Here is a 21886-nt window from a genome sequence, read left to right as displayed (position 1 = left end):
TCAAAGACAGATAAATTACACACTTCATATAGCAAAGTGGCTTGCTGTATTTATTTTCCACACTTCAACAAAGAAACTTCTGGTTTAAAATCACTCCGATTATCACGTTTAACATGCAATGTAGCATTTAATTATCCTGATCCAGGATGGGCACCGTTGCTGGGCAAAATAATGTATCTTGCTGAAGGTCATTAACTTCTCACTTACTGATGCTTAATGTTGTGGAGCCAATGGAAAAAAAAACAAACCTACTACAATGAGAGGTGTTCAGCACAAGCACATCTGACCTTTTATCTGGGGACTTTTTAGACAGCGTGGCTATGACAAAATGTCAGCTCAGTCTCAAAACAGCAAACATTCCAAAATCAAATATAATCCCCCTGTCTTGGTAAACAAGCAATAGTACACGTGAGTACAGCAACTTAGCTATTAAAGGGCCTGATCCTGTAAAGTGCTGAGCACCCTCTGGTTTCATTGACTTCATGAGATTTAAGGGTGCCAGGTACTTTGTGGGAGGTGCTCAGCTTCTTGCAGGATTGGACTCAGTTACTTGCATCTCCAGCTGACCTCTGGCATTGGGGTCACAGGGGAAAGATGATCTGTCACCCTAGAACGTTATAAACTAAAGATGTGTGTGTTGGTGCCTTTTTTGTATTGCATAGCAGATAGCTAAGTGCAGAGCTGTACTGTGCAGAAGAAGGAAGCTAAAGCCCCCTTGAATTGCTTGTTCTGATTACTGCCAATTCAACCCAGTGTGCTTGTCATCTTCTGTATGTGATGATTTTAATTGGCTCCTAAGATGAGGTCAGTTTGTTCAGGCGTTTTTAGAACATTCATTTAGCCAAAAAAAATCCTAAAAACATATTAATCACAGCAGTGCTCAGGGCCAGATTTCTAAAGCCCAGACTTCCTATACGGGGGCAGGATAAAAGTCAGGCCAGGGGCTCGTTCCTGACCCCAGCTACTTTAGGACCATACACTGTAGCTTGTTCTCTGCTGGCTCTAAGGGTATTAGTACTTGATATTAATAACACTGTTGGCTTGGCATGGCTTTTCCAACGGTTTCATTTTTAAGGACTCCATGACATAGTCACAAAAGCTTTGAGCTTAGGTGAGAAGAAATTTAGATGGGCTGTGATGACAGGGAAATTCACAAGGTGGCCACAAATGGAGTCCTATTGATGAATGTGTCATTAAAAACCATTCAACCCACATGTCATTTGACAGAAGAAAAGAAAATCAATAACAAATTTCCTTCCATCAGTCTCTCCTCTTTACTGTATATTACCTACCCTGATTAGAAGCACTGATCTTGCACCAGCTTCTTAATGGAAGCAATAAAAGTGGATTCCCCCACCCCCTCATGTCTGCTTTCCCTCTGCCAGAAATGCAGAAAGCTACATAGCTCTGGCCCAGAGTGTTTATAACTTCTAAAATACTCCAGGAGTAATTTGAACTCCAGCCTTCTAGTTTTTGTAACCTAAGACAAATAGGGCGACAGAAGCTCATTGCAGTTTATTGCTTTTATATGTTATTTCACCGGAGGTCATCTTTTTAATCGTGTCTTAGTACAATTGTTTCTGATGTCTTGTAGGTGATATGTGGACTTAGCATTGTGGGTCCAGTGGCTAGGGTACAGGACTAGGGCTCAGAAGACAGGAGTTCTGTCCTATTTGCTGTATACATTCTATATAACCTTGGACAAAGCACTTAACTTCTCTGGGCCTGTAATATGTGGATAATAATACTTAGCCACTTTTGAGAAGCATTTTAAGATCTATTGATTATAAGCCCCGTATCAGAGCTAAGCATTTTTATGGCTATTTTTTTTATTAGAACTTCCTACGTCAAGGCTGAAGAAGAGAGGGATTGAGGCCTGTATACTTATGCCCCATGGTGCTCATTGTAGCACTGGCACAAGATCCTTCCCCTTCTCCTCAACTCTTTAGACTGCAACTAGTTAAAATGTGCTGCATGCTCCTTTTCCCAGAGACCTAATTAATCAGTGGCAAGAGTAATTCAGTTGTAGGAGACCATATTGCTCATGTCAGATTTTTGTAAACTCCTACTTTAGTACATCAGCATGCTGGTAAATGAAACAGCTCTTACAAGTTAGCTGTAATACATCTTCTTCTATAGCAAATGGCAAGAAGTGTCATCATTCAATAATTTCTTCAGTAACATTACTCCTAAGGCCTTGCTTTAATGCATTCTTGTCATGTCTATGTCATATGTATCTACGCCCCCCCCCCCAAAACAAACAAAAACAAACAAACAAAAAAACTTTATTATAACAGCCAGGACCTTAGAGGCTGTCCCGGGTGAATTATAACTTATGACAAAGAATAGAAATTCAGTTGTGTTTCTCCTACGCTCTCCCAAGAAGAAAATATATCAAAAAGCCTACTGGATCCTTTCTCTGTTCTTGTTTGGATCTAGCCTCTTTTGACCATTGTCAGGAATGCACGGTCTGTAGCATAATCACCACCGCTCACATCTGGGAACTCAAAATATTCCAAACCACGGAGAGTCTTTTGCACCCACCAATGAGACACAAACATGCAAATTTGCACATGCCTGAATGTGCACATTTGTATGACAGCCCAGATGAATGGAGAGAAGGTTCACATTATTTAAAGACATTCAGGAAACCTATTTACCCCTCATTTGATATGAAAAAATCCAAATGACCCATTGTAATGGTGAAACTGGACTTTTTCATGATATACCTATGTACTACACACACCAGGCCTCAGGAGTCAGCGCATGCAGCTAGAGAACCACTATTCTGATCCAATTAATCATTTGACACTTCACTGCTGCATATACATTATGCCTGTATTCTTTTTTCACATGAAGATTATTTACTAATCATTATCTTATGAAGGATCATTTTCCATTCTACCAATTCTGGTTACAAAGGTATTAGACTCTTGGTGTGTGTCTCTGCCTGGGGTAATTTTCTTTTAAAAAACAAAAAACAAAAACTGTTGTTACAGCCTGTCTCTCATCTAGGAGAGATCAGGAAGTAAATTAAAACTTGCAAGTTCAATTTTGATTTTCCCATAGTCATAGTTTATTATTCAGAAAGGGACAAAGCGGGTAGGAAAGTTGGCTACCTTTGCAAGAGAGTGAGTGTGTGTGTGTGTGTGTGTACTCACATGCACAGATACGTGCTGTAGGATTTTATTCCCTGAGAAAGCTTGTTTAAAAAATAAAAACATAAAATACAAATACAAAAAAAAAATCAAGAGAGTGAACATCAATAACAGCCAGTGGGTTTCAGTTTCAGAGTCTAGTCCAATGAGTGCTTGTGGTCCATTTGCATTAGGAGAGAAGGCTCTTGGTACAGCAATAATGCTAATATAGAATTAGTACCAATGGAGAACAGTCCATCAGATAAATTGCCTCCTGGAGAATAGTATAATGTCAATGATGGCTTTCAAGCTAGAGAAAACTAGACATACCACAGAACACTATCAATGGCAGCCTAAAATGGTGAGTAGCAAAATCTCAGAGTTTAAGAAGAGCAAGTAAACATACACGAAAACAACCTACTTCAGAACCTACACTTCAGAATGAGATACACGCGTAGGGTACAACTTTGAAATAAGTTGAGCATGATATCTGAATGGGCCAGATCCTAAACGGATGGGAATTGATATATATTACCTTTGGTTTCAATGGAAGTATGCCAATGTACCAGCTCAGGATCCAGCCTTACGGGTTTTGAACATGAATGACGTTAATGTTCAATTGAACTTTCATTGTAAAGGAAATCTTGAGTAATTAAACAAACTTAAAGGGTATCAAGGTTAAGAAGAAGAGTAAATTCAGCTGATATATTCTGCATGGAATGAAAGACTTTGGACTGATGAAAGTGGAAGACAAGCACACGTGCATTACAGCAGGCTAAACAATGCATTACCATAGCATGGGCCAAGCTTTTAGCAATGAGAATTGCCAAAACAATCACTTAGTTTAGAAATAATAAGCACTAAACCCTGCAAGCCATGGCAAGAAATTCAGCTAGAATGGCCAATAAATGATTAATATGAAAAAACGGTGAGATTCCTAGCCACAAAATCAACCTTTACAATGGTAAAAAAATCTTCATCTTGTATTCTAGGTCAGTACTAAAAGAAACCAAACCGGCCTGACATTGTATAAATTAACCAATCAGGGTTATTAGCCTACCTCCCAGCAGCCCCAGGTTTTGCGGCCCATCTTTGATCCTCAAACCCCCTGTCCTAGCTGAAGTGACTCAGATCCTACAGGGCTCATTCAGCTTAGCTCCCGGCATTGTGACCTGGGCCCTGAAGCACGAGGTTGCAGTGCCACTTGTTCAGATTTGTCCTGGCCCGCCGTCCACTCCCTGTCAGGGGGCCGGGGCCACATGCACTGCAACACCTGGAGCAGGAAGCCAAGCCCAGCCAAGCCAGACGTGCTGGGCAGGAGCCAACCCTGCAGGGTGAGTGTGGAATGGGCTCTCTTTGCCACTGCCCTCTCCGCCAGAGCCTCCCATCCCCCAGGGCAGGACCCATCTTGAAATGTGGGGAGGTATGGACTAGCCCAGCACACTGAGGCTGGTAGTATAGCAAAAGGCACAGAGACACTGGCCAAAAATAAAAAACAAGGAGATGAATGATTGGACTCTTCAGCCAGGACAGTCTATACAGAATGAAGGAGTCCAAAGCAACTGATAACAATAGATCCCAATCTTGTACTAGAAAATGAAACCTTGGGAGTACCCATCCACCCAAGCAATTTTCAGCAAAGGGGACAAAGCACTAGGAGGATAATTACTAAGCAGTTTCCATTACTTGTACCGTTCAATGTAGAACACCTACTCCCTTGTCTCATGTATTGGCTGCTGGGTATCCATAGATGGCATTTGAGATGATCTAACAACCTTTCCAATTCATAAAATAGTTTCCTCAAGCTAGCCATATTATGCCTGGCTTTAATTTGAGTAATGACTTATTTTACAGCACACTAATATTGTGCTAAGTTGCTTATTTCAAGCACATCTAATGTGTAAATTACATAATAATGACATACTTTTAAGTTAGTAACAGTTTACAGCTTATGTGGCTGCACATTATTTTGATAGTTATGAAAAATAAATATGGGATAACACCTCATTTGTATCCTAAAGTATTTCTAAGGTACAATACAATTCAATAGGGCAGATACAATTGCAACATAAATTGCATCATAGATTAGAGAGAAGACGAAACTGTGGATATACCCTTGCTATGATGAAATAGCACTTGTACTGATAGATTTCTAGAAACAAGTTGATTTTAGGTTTCTCTTTCAGGAACACATTTTCAGCTGGCATTATACCAGCCTCCAATTTTGTACCTGCCATATCACATACACCTGAATTAATGGATGTAGATGTGATAGGCTCCCAGCAGTCCAGTCCACATGTGCAAAATGGATGAATGTGCAATCCTGTGGACACAAGAATTCGTATGTACATTTTTACACTCAAAATCTGAGGCTGTGCCTGAGAATGTGGTCCTTTATCACATTCAGAATGAAATGATGTAATTCCACTCTATACTCTACTGCAGTTTTTCTTCAGCTGGTGGGTCACGAAAGGCAACCGAGGGTTTTAGAGGGATTGAAAATTTTATTAAAGTCAAAAGCAAAGACAATCTTGTTCCCAACTCCCCACACACCCTTACCCTTCCAGGTTAAATACTCTCTATCAAACTCTCGAAACACACACACAAATCAACTCAATAGGCTTATCTTTTATATGTTTTTAACTCTCACCTTTTCTAATAAATATAAGGTGGTTGTGGAAATATATATATATATATTTTTAACTTCGAATAAGGGGTAGCCAACCTGAAAAAGGATGAGAAACGTTGTTCTACAAATCCTGGGGTTTCAGCAGCTCTGCTCTCTGCTGGATTGAAGGAGTCTGAATTTCTAGGAAGCTTAATAACAAAAAGTTTGTGCTAGCTGGCTGCTACAAACCTGTTGGGTGGAAGGCAACTTCCCAGCTGTGTGGGACTTGTTATCTGGAGTTTGACTCTCTAGAAGAAAACTTGTTGCAGTTTTAATCTTTTTTTGCTTTTAATTGAAAGAGAAGAACTCACAACAACAGTAGATCACTTTGTTTATTGTTTCTCCAAACAAGAGTAGAAGAAGAGACGTGGGCTGATGTAAGTGAATAAGAATGCTGTTGAAATTTGCTTTTAAGCATCTAAAGGCCTGCCTACGCCGTCTAACAGAAAGGGATTGTGTGGCTCAAAGTAGAAAGTAATTATCCAAACAAAGTCAGCCTTATTTAGCCAGCCATCCCTGTCACCCCACTGCAGATGCCCTTAGCCCTAACAATGTTGCCCGACCATTTTCAAGTTTACAAGTTAATGTAGCACTCCAAGATCCAGAATCTCTTCCCTTCTTCCCATAACTGTCCATGTCTAATAATGAGCTTGATTTATGAGTGTGAGCTAGGAGATGCGTAACAGGGAACTAGCCAGAGGGCTCAGTGAAACCATGAAAACGCATGTTTATAGTACAACAAAGAGGGGGCAACTGGTTCATGTGAACAAACGACAAAGATGATTGACTTTCCACAGAGTGGGGCCACAAACTAAAACCGTGGAGCTGAACACCCTTGGACCTTTGAGGTGATTCAGTGACAGACACATTTTGCACCCAGCCCTTATTTTTTATAATGGGAAGAACTAAAAACCCATTGTAAACAATGCTGAACTTCGGGGGTGTTTGCATTCAGGATCCAAATCACTTGATTTGAGCGCAACTCTAATCTCCATTAGGGAAAGCATTTTGCCTTGGAGAACAACATGCACTAAAACCCTTATAGGGTAAGCACCACAAAGAAGCAAGGGAAGAACCCCCCTCTATTATTACTTTTTTGGTTTAAGTGTGCAATCTAAACATATTTTAGAGCACAAATATACATAACATTTTGAGGAGCATAAGAGGTCATCTGAATGTGTCAGACATTTTTTCATTTTTCAAACAGGCCAAGAGATTTATGGTTTGGAGTATACATCAATATCACGATAAATCATCCTGTTCCTAACCTTCCAGGAAACTGATAACATCTACCCCATATCCTGTCCTTTCAGGCATAAGGCACATGACTTGCTCCGTTAATTTCAGTGGAACTAAAGAAGTCATCCAAGATACCCTGCAGTCCCCTAGAACATGCCATATGGAATGTTAGCCTTGTTGTGTGCAGTGAACTCAGTCAGCTTCTGAAAGCAAGTTCAAGCCTCTAGGATATATGCTGACCTTGATGCAGAGTAGAATATGCACTGAGAGAAACAGAAGTGAAGCATGAAAGTCCAGTCTCACAGCATGCACATGTTCACTTAGTAAAGGAGCAGCAAGGGCTTGTCTATATGCAAATTGCCCTAGTTTAACTAAAGGTGCGATGTAACATTGATTTAGCTAACCTGACGAAAAAGGGAACATGGACGCTTAAGTCAATATTTAGCTTACGTCAATCAGGAACAGGTTTACGCTACATTGAAATAAGTCACTCAGACTGAAATAAGCATCTCTGTCCCAGTCTAACTAAACAGGACTAAAAACCTATATAAATTAAGCTAGCGCAACTTCTGTGGATAGCCAAGGCCTAAGTGCAGCAAATTCAGGGAAGAATAAAGCTAACCAGGATCCACCAAAAAGCCGAGGATCTCCAGATTCTTTTTTCCATTCTAGGTCTCCTTTCTACACAGTCTTAGGGTGAGATATGCCTCTAGGGGCATGTCTACAGAGCAGCTGGGAGGTGCAATTCCCAGCTCTGGTAGATGTACATGTGCTAGCTCTACTGGTGCTAACACCTAAATGTAGCAATGTGGCCGCAGCGGCACGGGCAACGTGGCCAATGGCCAATGTATGTACCCGGGGGTGTTGGGTGGGATTGTACATGGGTGGTTAAACCCGAGGCACTGCTTGTGCTGCTGAGGCCACATTGCTATGTTTAGCATGCTAGCTTGAGCAGAGCTATCTTGTGTACATCTTGCCCAGCTGGGAATCACACTTGCCAGCTGCAACACAGACGCATCTTAAGAGAATCCTGCACAGAACTCTCAGCCCGGGAGAGGAAGGGAGAAGGTGGCTTTAAGACACCTCTGCACTGTCCCGATCCTGGCCTGCTCTCAGAGCTGGAGAGGCTCCTGCTATAATTTAATCAAGCCTTGGGGACCTGCCTGAGTTACTGCAGCCTTCCAGAGCTGCCATAGGGACTGTAATACTAAGTACTACGGCCACAGCTTGGACACATCTCTCTTACCCTCAGCCCCGCACCCTATGCCAGGGTTGTGACGGGGTCCTTGGGAGCAGGGGCGGCTCTAGACATTTCACCGCCCCAAGCAGGGCGACATGCCGCGGGGGGCACTCTGCCGGTCGCCGGTCCTGCGGCTCCGGTGGACCTCCCACAGGCGTGCCTGCGGACGGTCCGCTGGTCCCGCGGCTCCACCAAAGCATGCTTGGCGTGCTGGGGTCTGGAGCCGCCCCTGCTTGGGAGGCAGCCTTACAACTGTCTCCACAGTTCCTGTGCTTGGGGAATCTTCCCTCAGCCACGTCTAGCAGGATCAGGGCTCTTTCAGGGGGCACAAAGGGGCCTGAGCAGGGGAGAGGATTTTACTTTCACATTCTTCTTCCCCAGTCAGTTCCCACCTGCACACAGACAGACTGATCCTGGCAACCACCCAGGAGAGATCTTTGTCCTTCTCCCACTCCAGAATCCTTGAACCTTCTGCCATTCAAGTCAGTCCAGCCAGTCTCAGCAGAGAGCACACCGATACTGCACAGCTACTTAGCTGGTTTGCCTCTCTCGCTCTCTCTCTGACTAATCGTTGCCTCTGACCCCAGGATCTTTCCTTCACCTGGCTGAGGAATATTAAAAAAAAACATACAAAAATGTCTAGCATGAAATCCGCTCTTCCTGCACAAAGTCTGAGTAAATAGGCTTTGCACAGGCAAAATCTGCAGGGAATGACACTCCATAGCACACCTATGTAGAAATTCTACATCACCTAGTGCCGCCCATCTGGTGCATTCATTATTATTGGTCAGCACAAATGGAATGACCAGCACAGTATAAAGACAATTCCTGCTCCTTTGTGCCTGTAACTGTAACCCACATATTTTACTGCAGCATTTGGTGTGTGTGTGTGTGTGTGTGTGTGTGTGTGTGTGTGTGTGTGTGTGTATTCTGGGGGGGGGGGTTTAAGTCCAAAGAAAGGGAGAGAAGCAGGGGGGAAGAGATGTGGATTTTAGCAGAATATTCTGTGTCTGCAGAGCAGGGCAACTTGATTAGAAGGGTCCAGAAACATCCAGACACAGGGTGTGGCAGTTACTGCGCATGTTCAGCAGCTGTTTCTGACGCTGGGCAGAGAGTTTTCATTAAGGGCAAAGAGTCTTGCAGCTTCCACAAATTCACTGACAGCTGAGCCAGCCAGAGCTCACCACAGAGAAAGTTTATCAATACAGAAGTTAAAGAGAGTCCTGTAGACTTAGCAGCATGCAAGACCAAGGGATGTTGTCTGCTGTGGGGGCGAGGTCCCAGTACTGTACCTGTCTGGATATAGGCTACAGTTCCTATTTTACAGCAACTGAGACGACCAGTCATCTTGTTATCCCCATGCTAGCTGTAAGGATCCCCAGACTTTTCTTTGCTGAAAGCCCCTGAAGAAGTGTTTGGAAAAGACTCTTCTTCTCAAGCTCTGAAGAGTCCAAGTGACACACACAACATATCAAGGCCACGTTATAGAAACTGAGAATTCATCTCTGAAAGACGATCATATGGGAATGTGTCTGTGTGCGTTTAAGTAGAGAAGTATAAATGTTATGGTGAAACCTTCCATGCAAATATATGTAACAAAAGCAAAGTGGGAAAGTCTATATAATAAACAGTAGATTTGGTACAGTGTAGATTTTATTTAAGACGTTCTTTGTAAATGATTCCAAAGACTATTTACAGTGTGTTTTGTGTATTAAATATTTGATTGTAAAGAAACGGTATGGTTCCCTCTCTCAAACTGTCTGGGATCTATTAATGCCTACCCGCAGGGCTTTACATACAATAGCCCTGAGGTTTAACTGTGTGTAATACTTTCTGAAAAGACAGAGCTCTGGCCTATGTTTCAGCAAAGAGTTAAGGTGCTGTACAGGAAGAAGGGGAGCGTAATAGGTAGTGGGTATGTACTCAGCTATGCCTCCATAGCTGCTGTGTGCGCTACCACAGATACACTGCTAGTTATATTCGCACTAGCTTGGTGAGCATTAGTGAGAGTGCATGGCGATGAGCAGGGACTCACCCCCAGCTTGTAGTGTGGGTGAAGCTTTAGACACACATTCTGGGGCAGTATGGGCCCAATTTTGAAAAATGCCCCTTTGTGTAGAGGAATGCTATCAATGCCTTAGATCAGTGTTTCCCAAACTTGGGACACTACTTGTGTAGGGAAAGCCCCTGGCGGGCAGGTCCGGCCGATCGCGGCTCCCACTGGCCGCGGTTCACTGCTCCAGGCCAATGGGAGCTGCTGGAAGCAGCAGCCTGTAAGTCCCTCAGCCCGCGCCGCTTCCAGCAGCTCCCATTGGCCTGGAGCGGTGAACCACGGCCAGTGGAAGCCGCGATCAGCCAGAGGACACGGCAGGTAAACAAACCGGCCTGTCCCACCAGGGGCTTTCCCTACACAAGCGGCGTCCCAAGTTTGGGAAACACTGCCTTAGATTATTACAACTGAAAACACTTAAAATAGCCAATATTAGGGTTGCAGACATGTTTTAGGTTTGCACGTCTCTTTCACACACACTGCAAGGGGCTGTTTTATTTTTACAAAATGTTCTCACTGGACTTTTTCAAAGTAATGGAAACATTTGTATTGCTAAGTTTTAACATTGCTCATGTTTACAAAACCTAAAGTTTGGGCCAAATTGGACTTGGTGAATTTCCTTTAAACAATTAATTGCTCATTATTTTCCAAACAATCCATCAAGAGCTCTATTTTGTAAGTGTGATGACATACTCCATGGCATGCAGTTGTGAGATAACCTCACTTTTTGGTTTCTAGAGCTACTAAAGGAGACAATTTATTGGTCTGAATGCTAACTACTGACTTCCATGTGCCAATAGAATGGCACCTACTTTTTTGATCTGTGAATAATTAGCGCTAGGGAATTGTATTAATAACACAATAGCTTTTTTTATATACAAAGCCAGGAACTGGGCTGGTTGTGTGCATAAGTGGATTATAAGTGAAAACAGCTTCTAATTTCAAGTATACACAAATCAAGGCTGCATTAAAACATGGTACACAGGAGCTTCAATGATAGACTTTTAACACCAAGTCAAAAACCAAACTTGGTTTTTGGAATGTATGGACAATATATGGAACTGGGAAGCTAGGTTAGGTCACAGTAGAGAGGAGACGCTACAGCTTAAACAGCCTGGGTGTCAGCAAGAGCAGATGGACGGGATCAGGAAGATTAACGGCCTCAGGAGAAACTTTGCTGTGTTCTGGATGGAATGATGGACAACACCATAAAGGTGTTGCCATCCTTTTGAAGATGGGAATGGAGGTCCATCAGCATCAGACTTATGAGAGCCAGACTGAAAGGGAAATATAATAATATCACCTTGATTAGGTGCTATGCTCTGAAAAATGTCAGTGATGAAGTAGTAAAGGACAAATTCTACCTTACACTATAGGCGGCATTAGAGAGAGTACCATACCATGACCTAACTATCATCATGGGAGACCTGAATGCCAAAGTCGGTAAGGACAACACAAACAACGAAGAGCAATGGGAAGACATGGATGTGGTACCATGAATGAAAACAGAGAGAGGCTTGTTGATTTCTGTAATATGAATGACCTAGTTATCAGCAGAACCCTATTTCAACACCGTGAAATCTACAAGCCGACATGGTGTTCTCCAAATGGCAGAGATAAGAACCAGATTGACCATATGAACAATGGCAAACGGCGATGCTCACTGGCAGATGTGAAAGTGAGAAGCGGTGCAGATATTGGCAGCGACCACCCCCTTGTGAGAGCCTCCATCAAGCTAAAACTGAGAAGTGTGGGACGTAGACTTTATGACATTGACAAGCTAAAGTCCCCTGAAATACAGAAAGCTGTCGTTCTGCAGTTAAAGAACAGGTTTCAGGCACTTGCAGACCTTGAAGAAGAGGAGGGGAATGCAGATGAGGAGATCAACAAGAAGTGGGACAAAGTAACAGCAATTTATAAACAGAGCAGTGAGGCCTGTCTAGGATACAGTCAGAAGAGACGGAAGGAGTGAATTACACCCAGCACATGGAACGCCATAGAAACTAAACAAGCCCTGAAGAAAAGTTTTAGACACAAAATCCCAGAAGCTAAAGGACAAATTCCACGAGGAGCATAGCAGGGCACACCGGGAGGTTAAACGCCTTGTGAGAGCGGACAAACGACATTATATTGATAATCTGGCAACACAAGGAGAGGATGCAGCTGCTTGCGGTGAACACGGAACCATCTACAAAATGATGTGGTTTATCAGTGGTAAACAGCAGACACCAATAAACACACTCATCAAGGACAAACAAGGCCACCTTCTAACAAAAGAATAAAAACAAGAAATGTGCTGGACAGAGCCTTTCAAAGAATTGCTGAACAGGGAGCCACCTAAAGAGGAAGCAAACATTCAGGAGGCAGAAGAAGATCTTGATATCAGCACAGACACCCCAGCTAAGGAAGAGATCATTCAAGCCATCAAATCCTTAAAAAAAAAAGGATAACTTGAAAGCAGAATTATTCAAGGTAAATCCTCAGTTAGCAGCATCTATCCTGGCCCCTCTATTTACATAGACAGGGGAAAAAGTGCCAGATGAGTGGACCAATGGGGTTATAGTGAAGATACCAAAGAAAGGAACTCTCAGTGATTGTAATAACTGGCGTGGTATCACGCGTGGTATCACTTTTATCTGTGACAAGCAAAGTATTGTGTAAGATCATAGACCAGCACACATCAGAGGCAGTTGATAGCATTCTCAGAAAAGAGCAAGCCTGTTTTCGGAAAGGGCATGGATGCACAGACCAGATCTTCACTCTATGAAACAACAGAACAATGCTTAGAATGGCAACAGCAGATCTACATAAACTTCATAGACTTTGAGAAGGCTTTTGATAGGATTCACAGGACCAGCCTATGGTGCATTCTGTGGGCATATGGAATTCCTTATTCCAACTTTACATGCAGTGAGCTCAGTTTTGAAGTCAAAACAGGAGTATATCAGGGGTATGTCATGTCTGCAATCCTCTTCAGCATGGTCATCGACTGGATAATGCCGCATACAACAGAAGAGGCATTAAATGGACACACTTCTCATCCCTTGAACACCTGGACTTCGCAGATGATGTCGCTCTCCTATCACATACCCAACACCATATACAAGAAAAAACAACTTGACTCAACACATTCAGCCAGCAAATTGGACTGAAAATCAATTGCAATAAGACAGATATCATGGCCTTTAATATTGCCTCACCATCACCAGTACTGATAGAGGATTATGTTCTCACCCATGTAGAAACATTCACATACTTGGGCAGCACCATCAGCCAGGACGGTGGAACAAGCCAGGACATCCAGAACAAAATCAATAAAGCCAGGAATACCTTCAGAAGCTTAAATACAGTCTGGAAATCATCAAAATACAACATCAAAACCAAACTCAAGATTTATCAGAGCTGCGTACTTTCAACATTACTTTATAGCGCAGAATGCTGGGGAATGAGAAAGTATGACATGTCCAAACTGTCTTCATTCCATACAACCTGCCTCTGAAAAATCCTCCGAATCTTTTGGCCCAGAACAATCTCAAACCAAGATCTGTTGACACAATGCAGCCAAGAGAATCTGAGCACCATCATTGCCAGGAGGCGTTGGAGATGGATCGGTCATGTGCTTCAGATGGAAACTGATTCCATCCCCAGAGTAGCAATAAGATGGACACCTGAAGACAAGCAAAAACGAGGCCGCCCAAAAACAATAGGGCGAAGAGCTGTGGAAGCTGAGCTGAAAAATCTGGGGCACACCTGGGGAACCATTGAAAGACTTGCCAGAAATAAACAGGAATGGAGGAGCTTCGTCGCTGCCCTAAATGCCAGAGATGTTGTGGGAACATGATGAGGAGGATTTTAATTTATTTTTCAAAGGCAGAGGCTCACCTCCAACATTCCGCTTCATACTAAAGCCTCATTTCAAAGTGATGCAGCATCTTATCAAGAGAACCAATATCAGCGTTAGCAACTTCACTTATTAGGTAGATTGGCCCAATTCAAACAGTTTTTGTAATTTTTCAAGTCCCCTTTCCTTAATCTTGTTTTAATCTTCCAGGGGATTATAATAAATTTTTCCTTCCATGTTCCCATCCCTCCTCAGCCCTGCACAAACACAAACACACTGAGGAGCAGACACTCAATGCCCCTTGGGAATTCCCCAAATATATAGGTGGTGTAGCTGGGTGCCGGAGGCTTAACTCACGTTCCCTGACTCCCCAACATAAACCGGGCTGGAGGATGGCTTGGGATGGGAGGGAGCATGTCTGGGGCACTGCCAGAATATTCTGGCGATTGTGACTGGAGAGCAGCTCACGGGCAGCTGGCCTTTGCAGCAGCCCAGAATCTTAGAGAGGCAAAGGTTGGTGGACACAGAGCTCTCTGTCCGCACACACCTAGGCTGTGCCTCCTGCATGGGGCAGCACAGAATCTAGCCCCAGCTGTTAAAGGGCTTTTCACGAGCCATGCTGCTTCCCAATAAGGAATTTCTTTTGAAAGGGAAAAGTAGCATTTATTTTGAACCTCAACCTCCAATCCACACACTCACACACAAATATAGAGTAACATGGACTTTGCAGATAGGTAAAAGAAAAATAAAGGAAAGGAAATTCTGGGCCTTCACAGTCCTGTCACAGTATCTTTTAAAAAACACTAATGCCTCACTCCAGTAGACTGAATATCAATACCCATTCACTTGATCTGCAGAGGAAGTTACAAACTTACAAAGATAATATAACACAAAGTATTTCAGCCCTGAGGGAACTCTACTGAACCCTGATGAGTGATAACATGGTGGTTTTTTATTATTGGCCAAACCCAGAGGTTTAGTATCTGGGAACAAAGTATTTTGGTCCCATCTGCATCCAAAACAAAGCATGAAAGAGGAGAGACCTCAAGATGGGGGTCCTGTGTAGTGGTGGTGGTGGTGGTGAACACAGTTTATTTTCTAGTGCAGACACAGCCTATTGTGATCATCAGATATTTTAGATCACCACCTGAGAAAAAACAGAAGTCTGCAGAGAAAACCCACACCTAAGGCTTTGTATCGAAATTAACATTCAGGCTTTGTATTAAGGTGGATGTCAGTCACCCGCCACTTACCTGGTGACTTGTGTCCTGGTGCCAAAGTCCAGAGACCTCATTGACTGCAACACTTCAATACAGCCCATGTACTAGAATAGAAATGGAGAGCAAAAAAATCACAGCTATTTAAAAGAGCACCTTGAAAAAACAGAAAGGTTCACAACTGGGTGCAGACGTAATTCTGGCCCTTTAAGGACATTAAATAGATGTAGAAACATTTGTACAACCATTGTCAAATCTGCTCAATATATATTTTATTTGATTGAATAATGTCATTGACTAAACAATGATTGCAAACAACGTAACGTTAAAAGGAGGCAGGGCAATTAACACACACAAAAATCTAACCACCTCCCTCTCCCCGACCCTACTTACCATTGGTTATCTTGTTTCAGTTTGTGCCAGTCCACTAGGTTTACCATTGGACCATGAGGGACGTGTGAGAGGCAGTGGTGACATTTATGCATTAGCAGAAGGGCCATATGCCTTAGGAGCATCCTGCAGAGTGTCCAGAGAGGGAGGGAACTGCATGTCACTCCAAATAGGCCAGCATGGAGGGAAGTATTGGTGGGTGCAAGAGGAAGGGCCTTTGGATCCGTACCTGTGCAGATTCAGTGTCTGGCAACCCTTGTATAGGGGGTTGGCAGAGCAGTGGCTGCTATTCCAGTCCACAGCAGCATGTGTGGAGGGACTGTATCATAGAGCACCAGCCTGCCCCGGAATCAGTGGATGAATTCTGTCCCTCCAATCTACAGTACACACTTGATTTCCTGCAACAACGCTCATTCACCTCGGCTTTGTACAGGGGTGGGCGTGAAACAAAGAACTGTGTCAGTCAGAACCATAGTGGAATCTCAGGATGTGTTAGCCTAGGGATCCCTTTGGTGGTTACATATGAACCTGTGGACATTTCTATCTCAGTACAATATGTAAGTCAAAGCCACCGACTGATATTACTTCACTCCAAAACATGTACAGTAGAACCTCAAAGTTCTAAACACCAGAGTTACAAACTGACCGGTCAACCACACCCCTCATTTGGAACCATAAGTATGCAATCAGGCAGCAGCAGGGAATAAAAAAAACCCCAAAAAACCGCAAATACAGTACAGATGCAAGTTCTTCCGGTGAGTTAGCCATGACTGTCTTTTCCTGAATTAAAGCCTCTGTTTGGTGAATAAAAAGAACCATGGTAAGGAGATTATGGAATATTCTCACAGAAGCTACAGCTGAAACTAGCCTAAGGATTTCTGAAATTACTGTTACAGAAATATTTTTAGGGTACCCGTGTTTTGTTCTGTTTAACTGTACAAAGTGGTATTTCTGCTGTTGGAAACTGTGTTCTTTTGTCCTATAGGGCTGTGATTTAAAAATTAAAGAGATAAAAATCTGAGTTATACATTGCATCATTTATGGAGAATCTTGTGTTCCCTTCTCATTAGTTAGCTCTCACGAAGGGAGTAGCTAAGTGTGCTGCTCAGAAAAGCATTGTAAAAGTGTTTACATGCACAGATTTTAAACTCCATTTTCTCTTAGGAACAGAAATTCAGTGAGCTGGCTGGCGACACTCTGCTACCCTGGATGAAATGAAAGATTCAGAGGAGGGAGTGAGTCATATGCTGAGATCATATGATGTTGAGTAAGTTCACCCTTGCATCCTGAACAGATGCGTGGGAAGCTACTCTAAGCAAAGATGAAAAAAAATCAATACTAGGTTTTTGCAATAAATTACCCTGACTGGAGCTGATCTTATTCACAAAAGATGACTCCTTACTTAAAACCTGGGTGGAGGAAATGCATTAATATGGCAACTTCCTCAGTTCCCTGATTTGTTTACTGTCCATGAGTGACCTGAAGATACACAATCAATAAAGGCTGAATCTCCAAATCTCAGGGGGAAAAGAGCAGGGAAAAGTGTAGAAAGAAGATAGCAGCAGGGTCCAGGAGAAGCTGGCCAAAGAGAATGGGAGAAGCTGATCAAAGTGAATGGGAGGGAAATGGAAGGCTGTGCCCCAGTATTCAGGAACTTGTGCTGAAGAAGAGACCTGTGGAGCAATCAAAAAGGGACTTAAAGGAGACTGGAAACCCTGCTAAATAACGCAAAAGAGGCTGCCCTAGAAAATAAAAAGTGTGATGCCTTTGATTTAGGGTCTGTCTACACTGGAGCTGGAGGTGTCACTTCTAGTTCAGGTAGACATACCCACACGAGCGCTGATTGAGTAATGCACTACCAATAGAAGTGTAGTTGCCATGGCATGAGCAGTAGGATGGGCTAGCCACCCAAGTACATAGGTAGGGCTGGGGTCTTACCCATGTGCCACCCCCCACCCCCAACAAAACCCTCTCACCTGAGTTTACTGGTGCTTGCAAACTGGGCTAGCTGGCATGGATGGGGGAGTGGGCTAGAGCCCAGGTTCTGCTTTCGCTCAGGCTGGTAACCACTTTGCAGTAAGGATGCAGGCTCACTCACTTGAGTGTCAGTAGTCATCCACTGCCTTCCCACAATTCCCTTCATGTGCCCAGAGGGACGGGCAAATTCTCCCACAATTCACTGGGAAAGAACAATTGAGCCACTCAGCTTACTGTACCACAGGGAACCATGGAATATGTCCTCAGAAGGCCTAGTGATACTCTCACGGGAGCGCAGCAGTCGGAAGGACGGAGTAACCCTGGTAGGGCTTTGCATTGTGGCAGCTCAGACCCAGACTAGGCTAAACCCAGGTGCAAATCACCTGAGTTAACTCTGAAGTGAAGAATGACTGACTGACTCAGTTTGGAAGTGGAGGTGGAAGCACTGGCTCCATGAAATAGCCACCTTGGGTATGGAAGGAGTTTGGGTGGAGTCTGAGACTGCTGAAGGTTTGCACAGGCCAGCATTCTACTGGCTTCCCCCTTTTTATTTTAAAATGTGGCATAGGCATGGGATTAGCCAGCCTCGCATCTGGTGTAAGTGTTTCAGGAGTCAGAAGGAGTGGGATCAAGCCCTTATGAGTATAACATCCTAACCCTAGTGATGTAATAAAATACCTTGTAGTACAAGTTATAATATTCTATATATTCTTTCCCATGTTATAATACACTTTTGCATATGAAACTTTCAACACCAATGCTCCTGGGTTAAGAAAGTAGTTAAAATCCCAGCAGGGTTAGCTAGAAGGAAGGATGCCTACTTGAACAACAGCCTGGGGCAGGAGCACCTTTAGAAATTACAATGAAATGTGCCACTTCTACACCAATTCAAAGTTAAATCTTGGAAATGTGCTTTCCCCCAGTTCCTCGGTGACTGGCTGAGATCAGCAGCCAGGTGAAGAAGGGCTGGCAGAGGTTAAACCCTAGCAAGGTAGAGTGGCTATGCTTGAAGAAGAGTTTGCCACCATGGTGAGGCCACAAATTGTCAAAGTCATAGTTCCACAAATTGTCAGGACAATGTGCAAGGTCTTGTTGACCCAGGTCTTGAATAAAGCAGCATTCCCAGAGTCACGTCCCACCATCTCCAATTGGCTAAGAGACCACATCCCCTCCTTGCTGATGATCACTTATTAATGATAATGCTGGCAATGCAATTTATTTAGGTTTGAAAGCATCAGCCCTGAGAAAACTGTAGCTACTGAAGAATGCTGCAGCAGACCCACACAGCTTCATAGGTTACTGAGAGCACGTTGCCCCGGAGCTCTGGTCTCTTAACACTGTTTTCTATACAGGTTCAGTATAATTTGATGTCTTGGTCCTTATTTCCATGCTATAAATGGTCATGACCTAGGATACTTAAAAGGCCACTTCACTGTCCAGGACCTCAATACTGTTGACAGCTCCACTCCTCAAAAAACAATCAAACCATCTACTGCCAGGGTGAGGGCATTTGCTGAGGAGACAGGCCTTTCTCAGGGGCCCATGGGGACTGTGGTCTCTACCTCAAGAACTCAGAGCTACTATACACCTTACCACGGTCCAGCTGAAAAGCAAGAAACACTTTTTCAACCCCCTCTTCCCAAACAACACAAAGCACTTTAAATTATTCGTAATATAGATATTTCTAGCAAGCTACCCATGCTATTTTTCCCCTGCAGGACAAATGGAAAGGAAATTCCAACTGCAAGATGGTTTAAGTCTAAATCTGGAAGGTGTTTTAATGCCACAATAATTGGCTAAGTATACAAATGTAAATGGAATAGGCCAGAGTAATTAGCTTACTCCAGGTTGTTGTAATAAGGGATACAAGTATGAGGGCCAGTTACTTGTATGAGCTAAACAGCTGATGTAGCATCTGAATATGCCAATAATAGCTTGATTCTTGATTTCCAAAGCTGTATAAGGAGGTACTTGTCACGGACACTCAAAGGAAAGCAGTGGAGAGAATCAAGGCTGGATCAAGGGTACTGCACAGAGCATGGACAGCAGGGAATGCAGATAACGTACTATCCTGACTACAGAAATACTCTGCACAAGGAAAAGCACCATAATTAAACTTGAGCCCTAGGCTAAGAACATGAGTTCAGCAATTAGGGCTCGATCCTGAGCCCGCTGAGGTCAATAGTAAAGCTCCCATTGAGTTCAATGTGGCAGGGTCAGGCACATACCCGGTAGTCCCGCTTTCAGGTCTGAGGGACAGGATTGGATAGTATGTGCTAGGGAGGATTGTTCCTCGCTAAAGGAGAGGCCAACAACTCTTCCAGCAGGTATGGGTGTGAGAATAATCCCGTGGCTCCCTATATTGGGTGGGGGAGGGTATTCCTGGATAGCGGGGACTAGACATCCTTATGCAGAAGCTGATTTGGGAACAATTCCTGTGTAACTGACCTGGGGGAGTTAAAGATTAAACCTTTTCCCTTTTAGTTACAATGGTATGATGCAGAGTCAATGAAAAGCAGGAGGAAAGGTCGTGTGGGAGGAGGTGCCAGGATGCAGCAACATAGGTTATGTGAATAGGACTTTGACGACCCCTTCAACTACAGCTCCAAGTCTCCAGCCTTTCCTTTCCTTAACACGACTAATACTTCCAGTACTAGTTTGAATGACTGCAGTGATTAACCTAAACAAGTGAGACAGGGAGCAAAATGCCGCGCTTCAAATTAAACCATTCAGCTGAAGCTTTACAATTTTACGTATTAGTTAACAGAGGTTACTCACTCTTAGGTCAGTGCCAGGAATTGGCACTCTGTGCTTTTAATAAAAACAGGACTGTATTGTGCTGCCACAAAATAGCTTTGTATCCAATGTATATGAGTTTCAGTACTGACCTTAAGTTCAATTCACTATAAACGTCATGTGGCTGTGTGGGGAAAGCAAGCATCATAAACATTTGTACTGACTGCAAAAGAGCATGCCAACAATCCTACTCTGACTCCAATACTTCTGTACCCAGCAGTGCTCTAACAAGAAGCTTTTGAAGTAGAAAAAAGTTCCTGAGTTTCCCATCCCTGCCTCTTCCTCCCCTTTCTGGGTAATGGTGCCCTGTGTTTGGGACTCACAAGACTGTACCACACGGAGGTGCTCCAATCGCAGGGTCCCCATCCCCAGTGCGCTTGAACAAACTCTGATCTCTACAGCTCATGTGTAGCTGGGGTAAGCTTCTTCATACAATTGTTGGGTTTTTTTTAATAATGCGCCTCTGAACTCTTAGTGGAGCCAAAGACTAAGGAAACTGTCACAAAGCCATGGCCATAAATAACAAGCTTCAGTAGCCACTGTACCAAGTCTGATTAAGCCAGTGAGCGCACTGCCTTCCTGTTGGTTTATGTATTGGTCTAACTCAGGGGTTCTCAAACTGGGGTCGGGACCCCTTGGGGGTCACAAGGTTATTACATGGGGGGTCATGAGCTGTCAGCCTCCATCCCAAACCCTGCTTCACCTCCAGCCTTTATAATGGTGTTAAATATATAAAAAGGTGTTTTTAATATATAAGGGGGGTCACCCCCAGAGGCTTGCTTTGGGAAAGGGATCACCAGCACAAAAGTCTGAGAACTTCTGGTCTAACTGTTAGAAAGGGGCAGGTACTGTCAACACCACTCTGTAACCAGAGCAACACAGATCAAAATTCTATTTTCGTCAGTGCAGAAAGGTGGTGGTTTGAGGTTTGGTTTTGTTCTTTCTTTCTTCTTCTTTCAGTTTTCTGGTTTATAATGTCATTAGCAACCACCACATCAGGCTGCTAATGACCAGCTGAACCTTTCAGTTCTGCCCCAGGTTCTCAGTTCCTCCAGAAGTTCATTAACTGCCTGTTCACCAACCTGCACGGTGCCAAGTTCCTCCTGCAAAGCTCTGAACACCTTCCAGCCCCAAACAAAACCCAACAGAGCAAACAAAACACTGCACTACATACACAATTCTCCCCCTAGGGAGAGGATGAGAGAGAGAAAGAATGAACCACATGTGACAGATGTTAGTCAGGTTGCTTCATACACTACTGGCAGGTGCACCGATATTCTGGTGCTGAGGGCAGAATAAGAAGCCATATAAACTAGTATGGAACCCAAATG

At 43.5% G+C, this 21886-nt stretch overlaps 1 protein-coding gene across 6 annotated transcripts in view; it reads right to left on the bottom strand.

The window, feature by feature from the left end:
- The window catches only part of SHC4 (SHC adaptor protein 4), a 67186-nt gene that overhangs the window by 25327 nt on the left and 19973 nt on the right, over window positions 1–21886 (bottom strand). For 3 of the 6 annotated variants that reach the window (XM_044979900.1, XM_044979899.1, XM_044979903.1), the window contains one exon: window positions 15429–15499. In XM_044979900.1, the coding sequence (XP_044835835.1) occupies window positions 15429–15499 (71 nt within the window). Of the gene's footprint in view, window positions 1–5862; window positions 5967–15428; window positions 15500–15785; window positions 15909–16011; window positions 16389–21637; window positions 21774–21886 lie in introns of those variants that run through there. The other 3 variants (XM_044979901.1, XM_044979902.1, XM_044979904.1) reach the window with 3 other exon arrangements.

Source organism: Mauremys mutica, chromosome 11 (assembly GCF_020497125.1).
Source record: "Mauremys mutica isolate MM-2020 ecotype Southern chromosome 11, ASM2049712v1, whole genome shotgun sequence".
Classification (NCBI taxonomy): Eukaryota; Metazoa; Chordata; order Testudines; family Geoemydidae; genus Mauremys; species Mauremys mutica.
The sequence above is the reverse complement of the archived record's forward strand: the minus strand, read 5'-3'. Positions and strand labels throughout refer to the sequence as shown.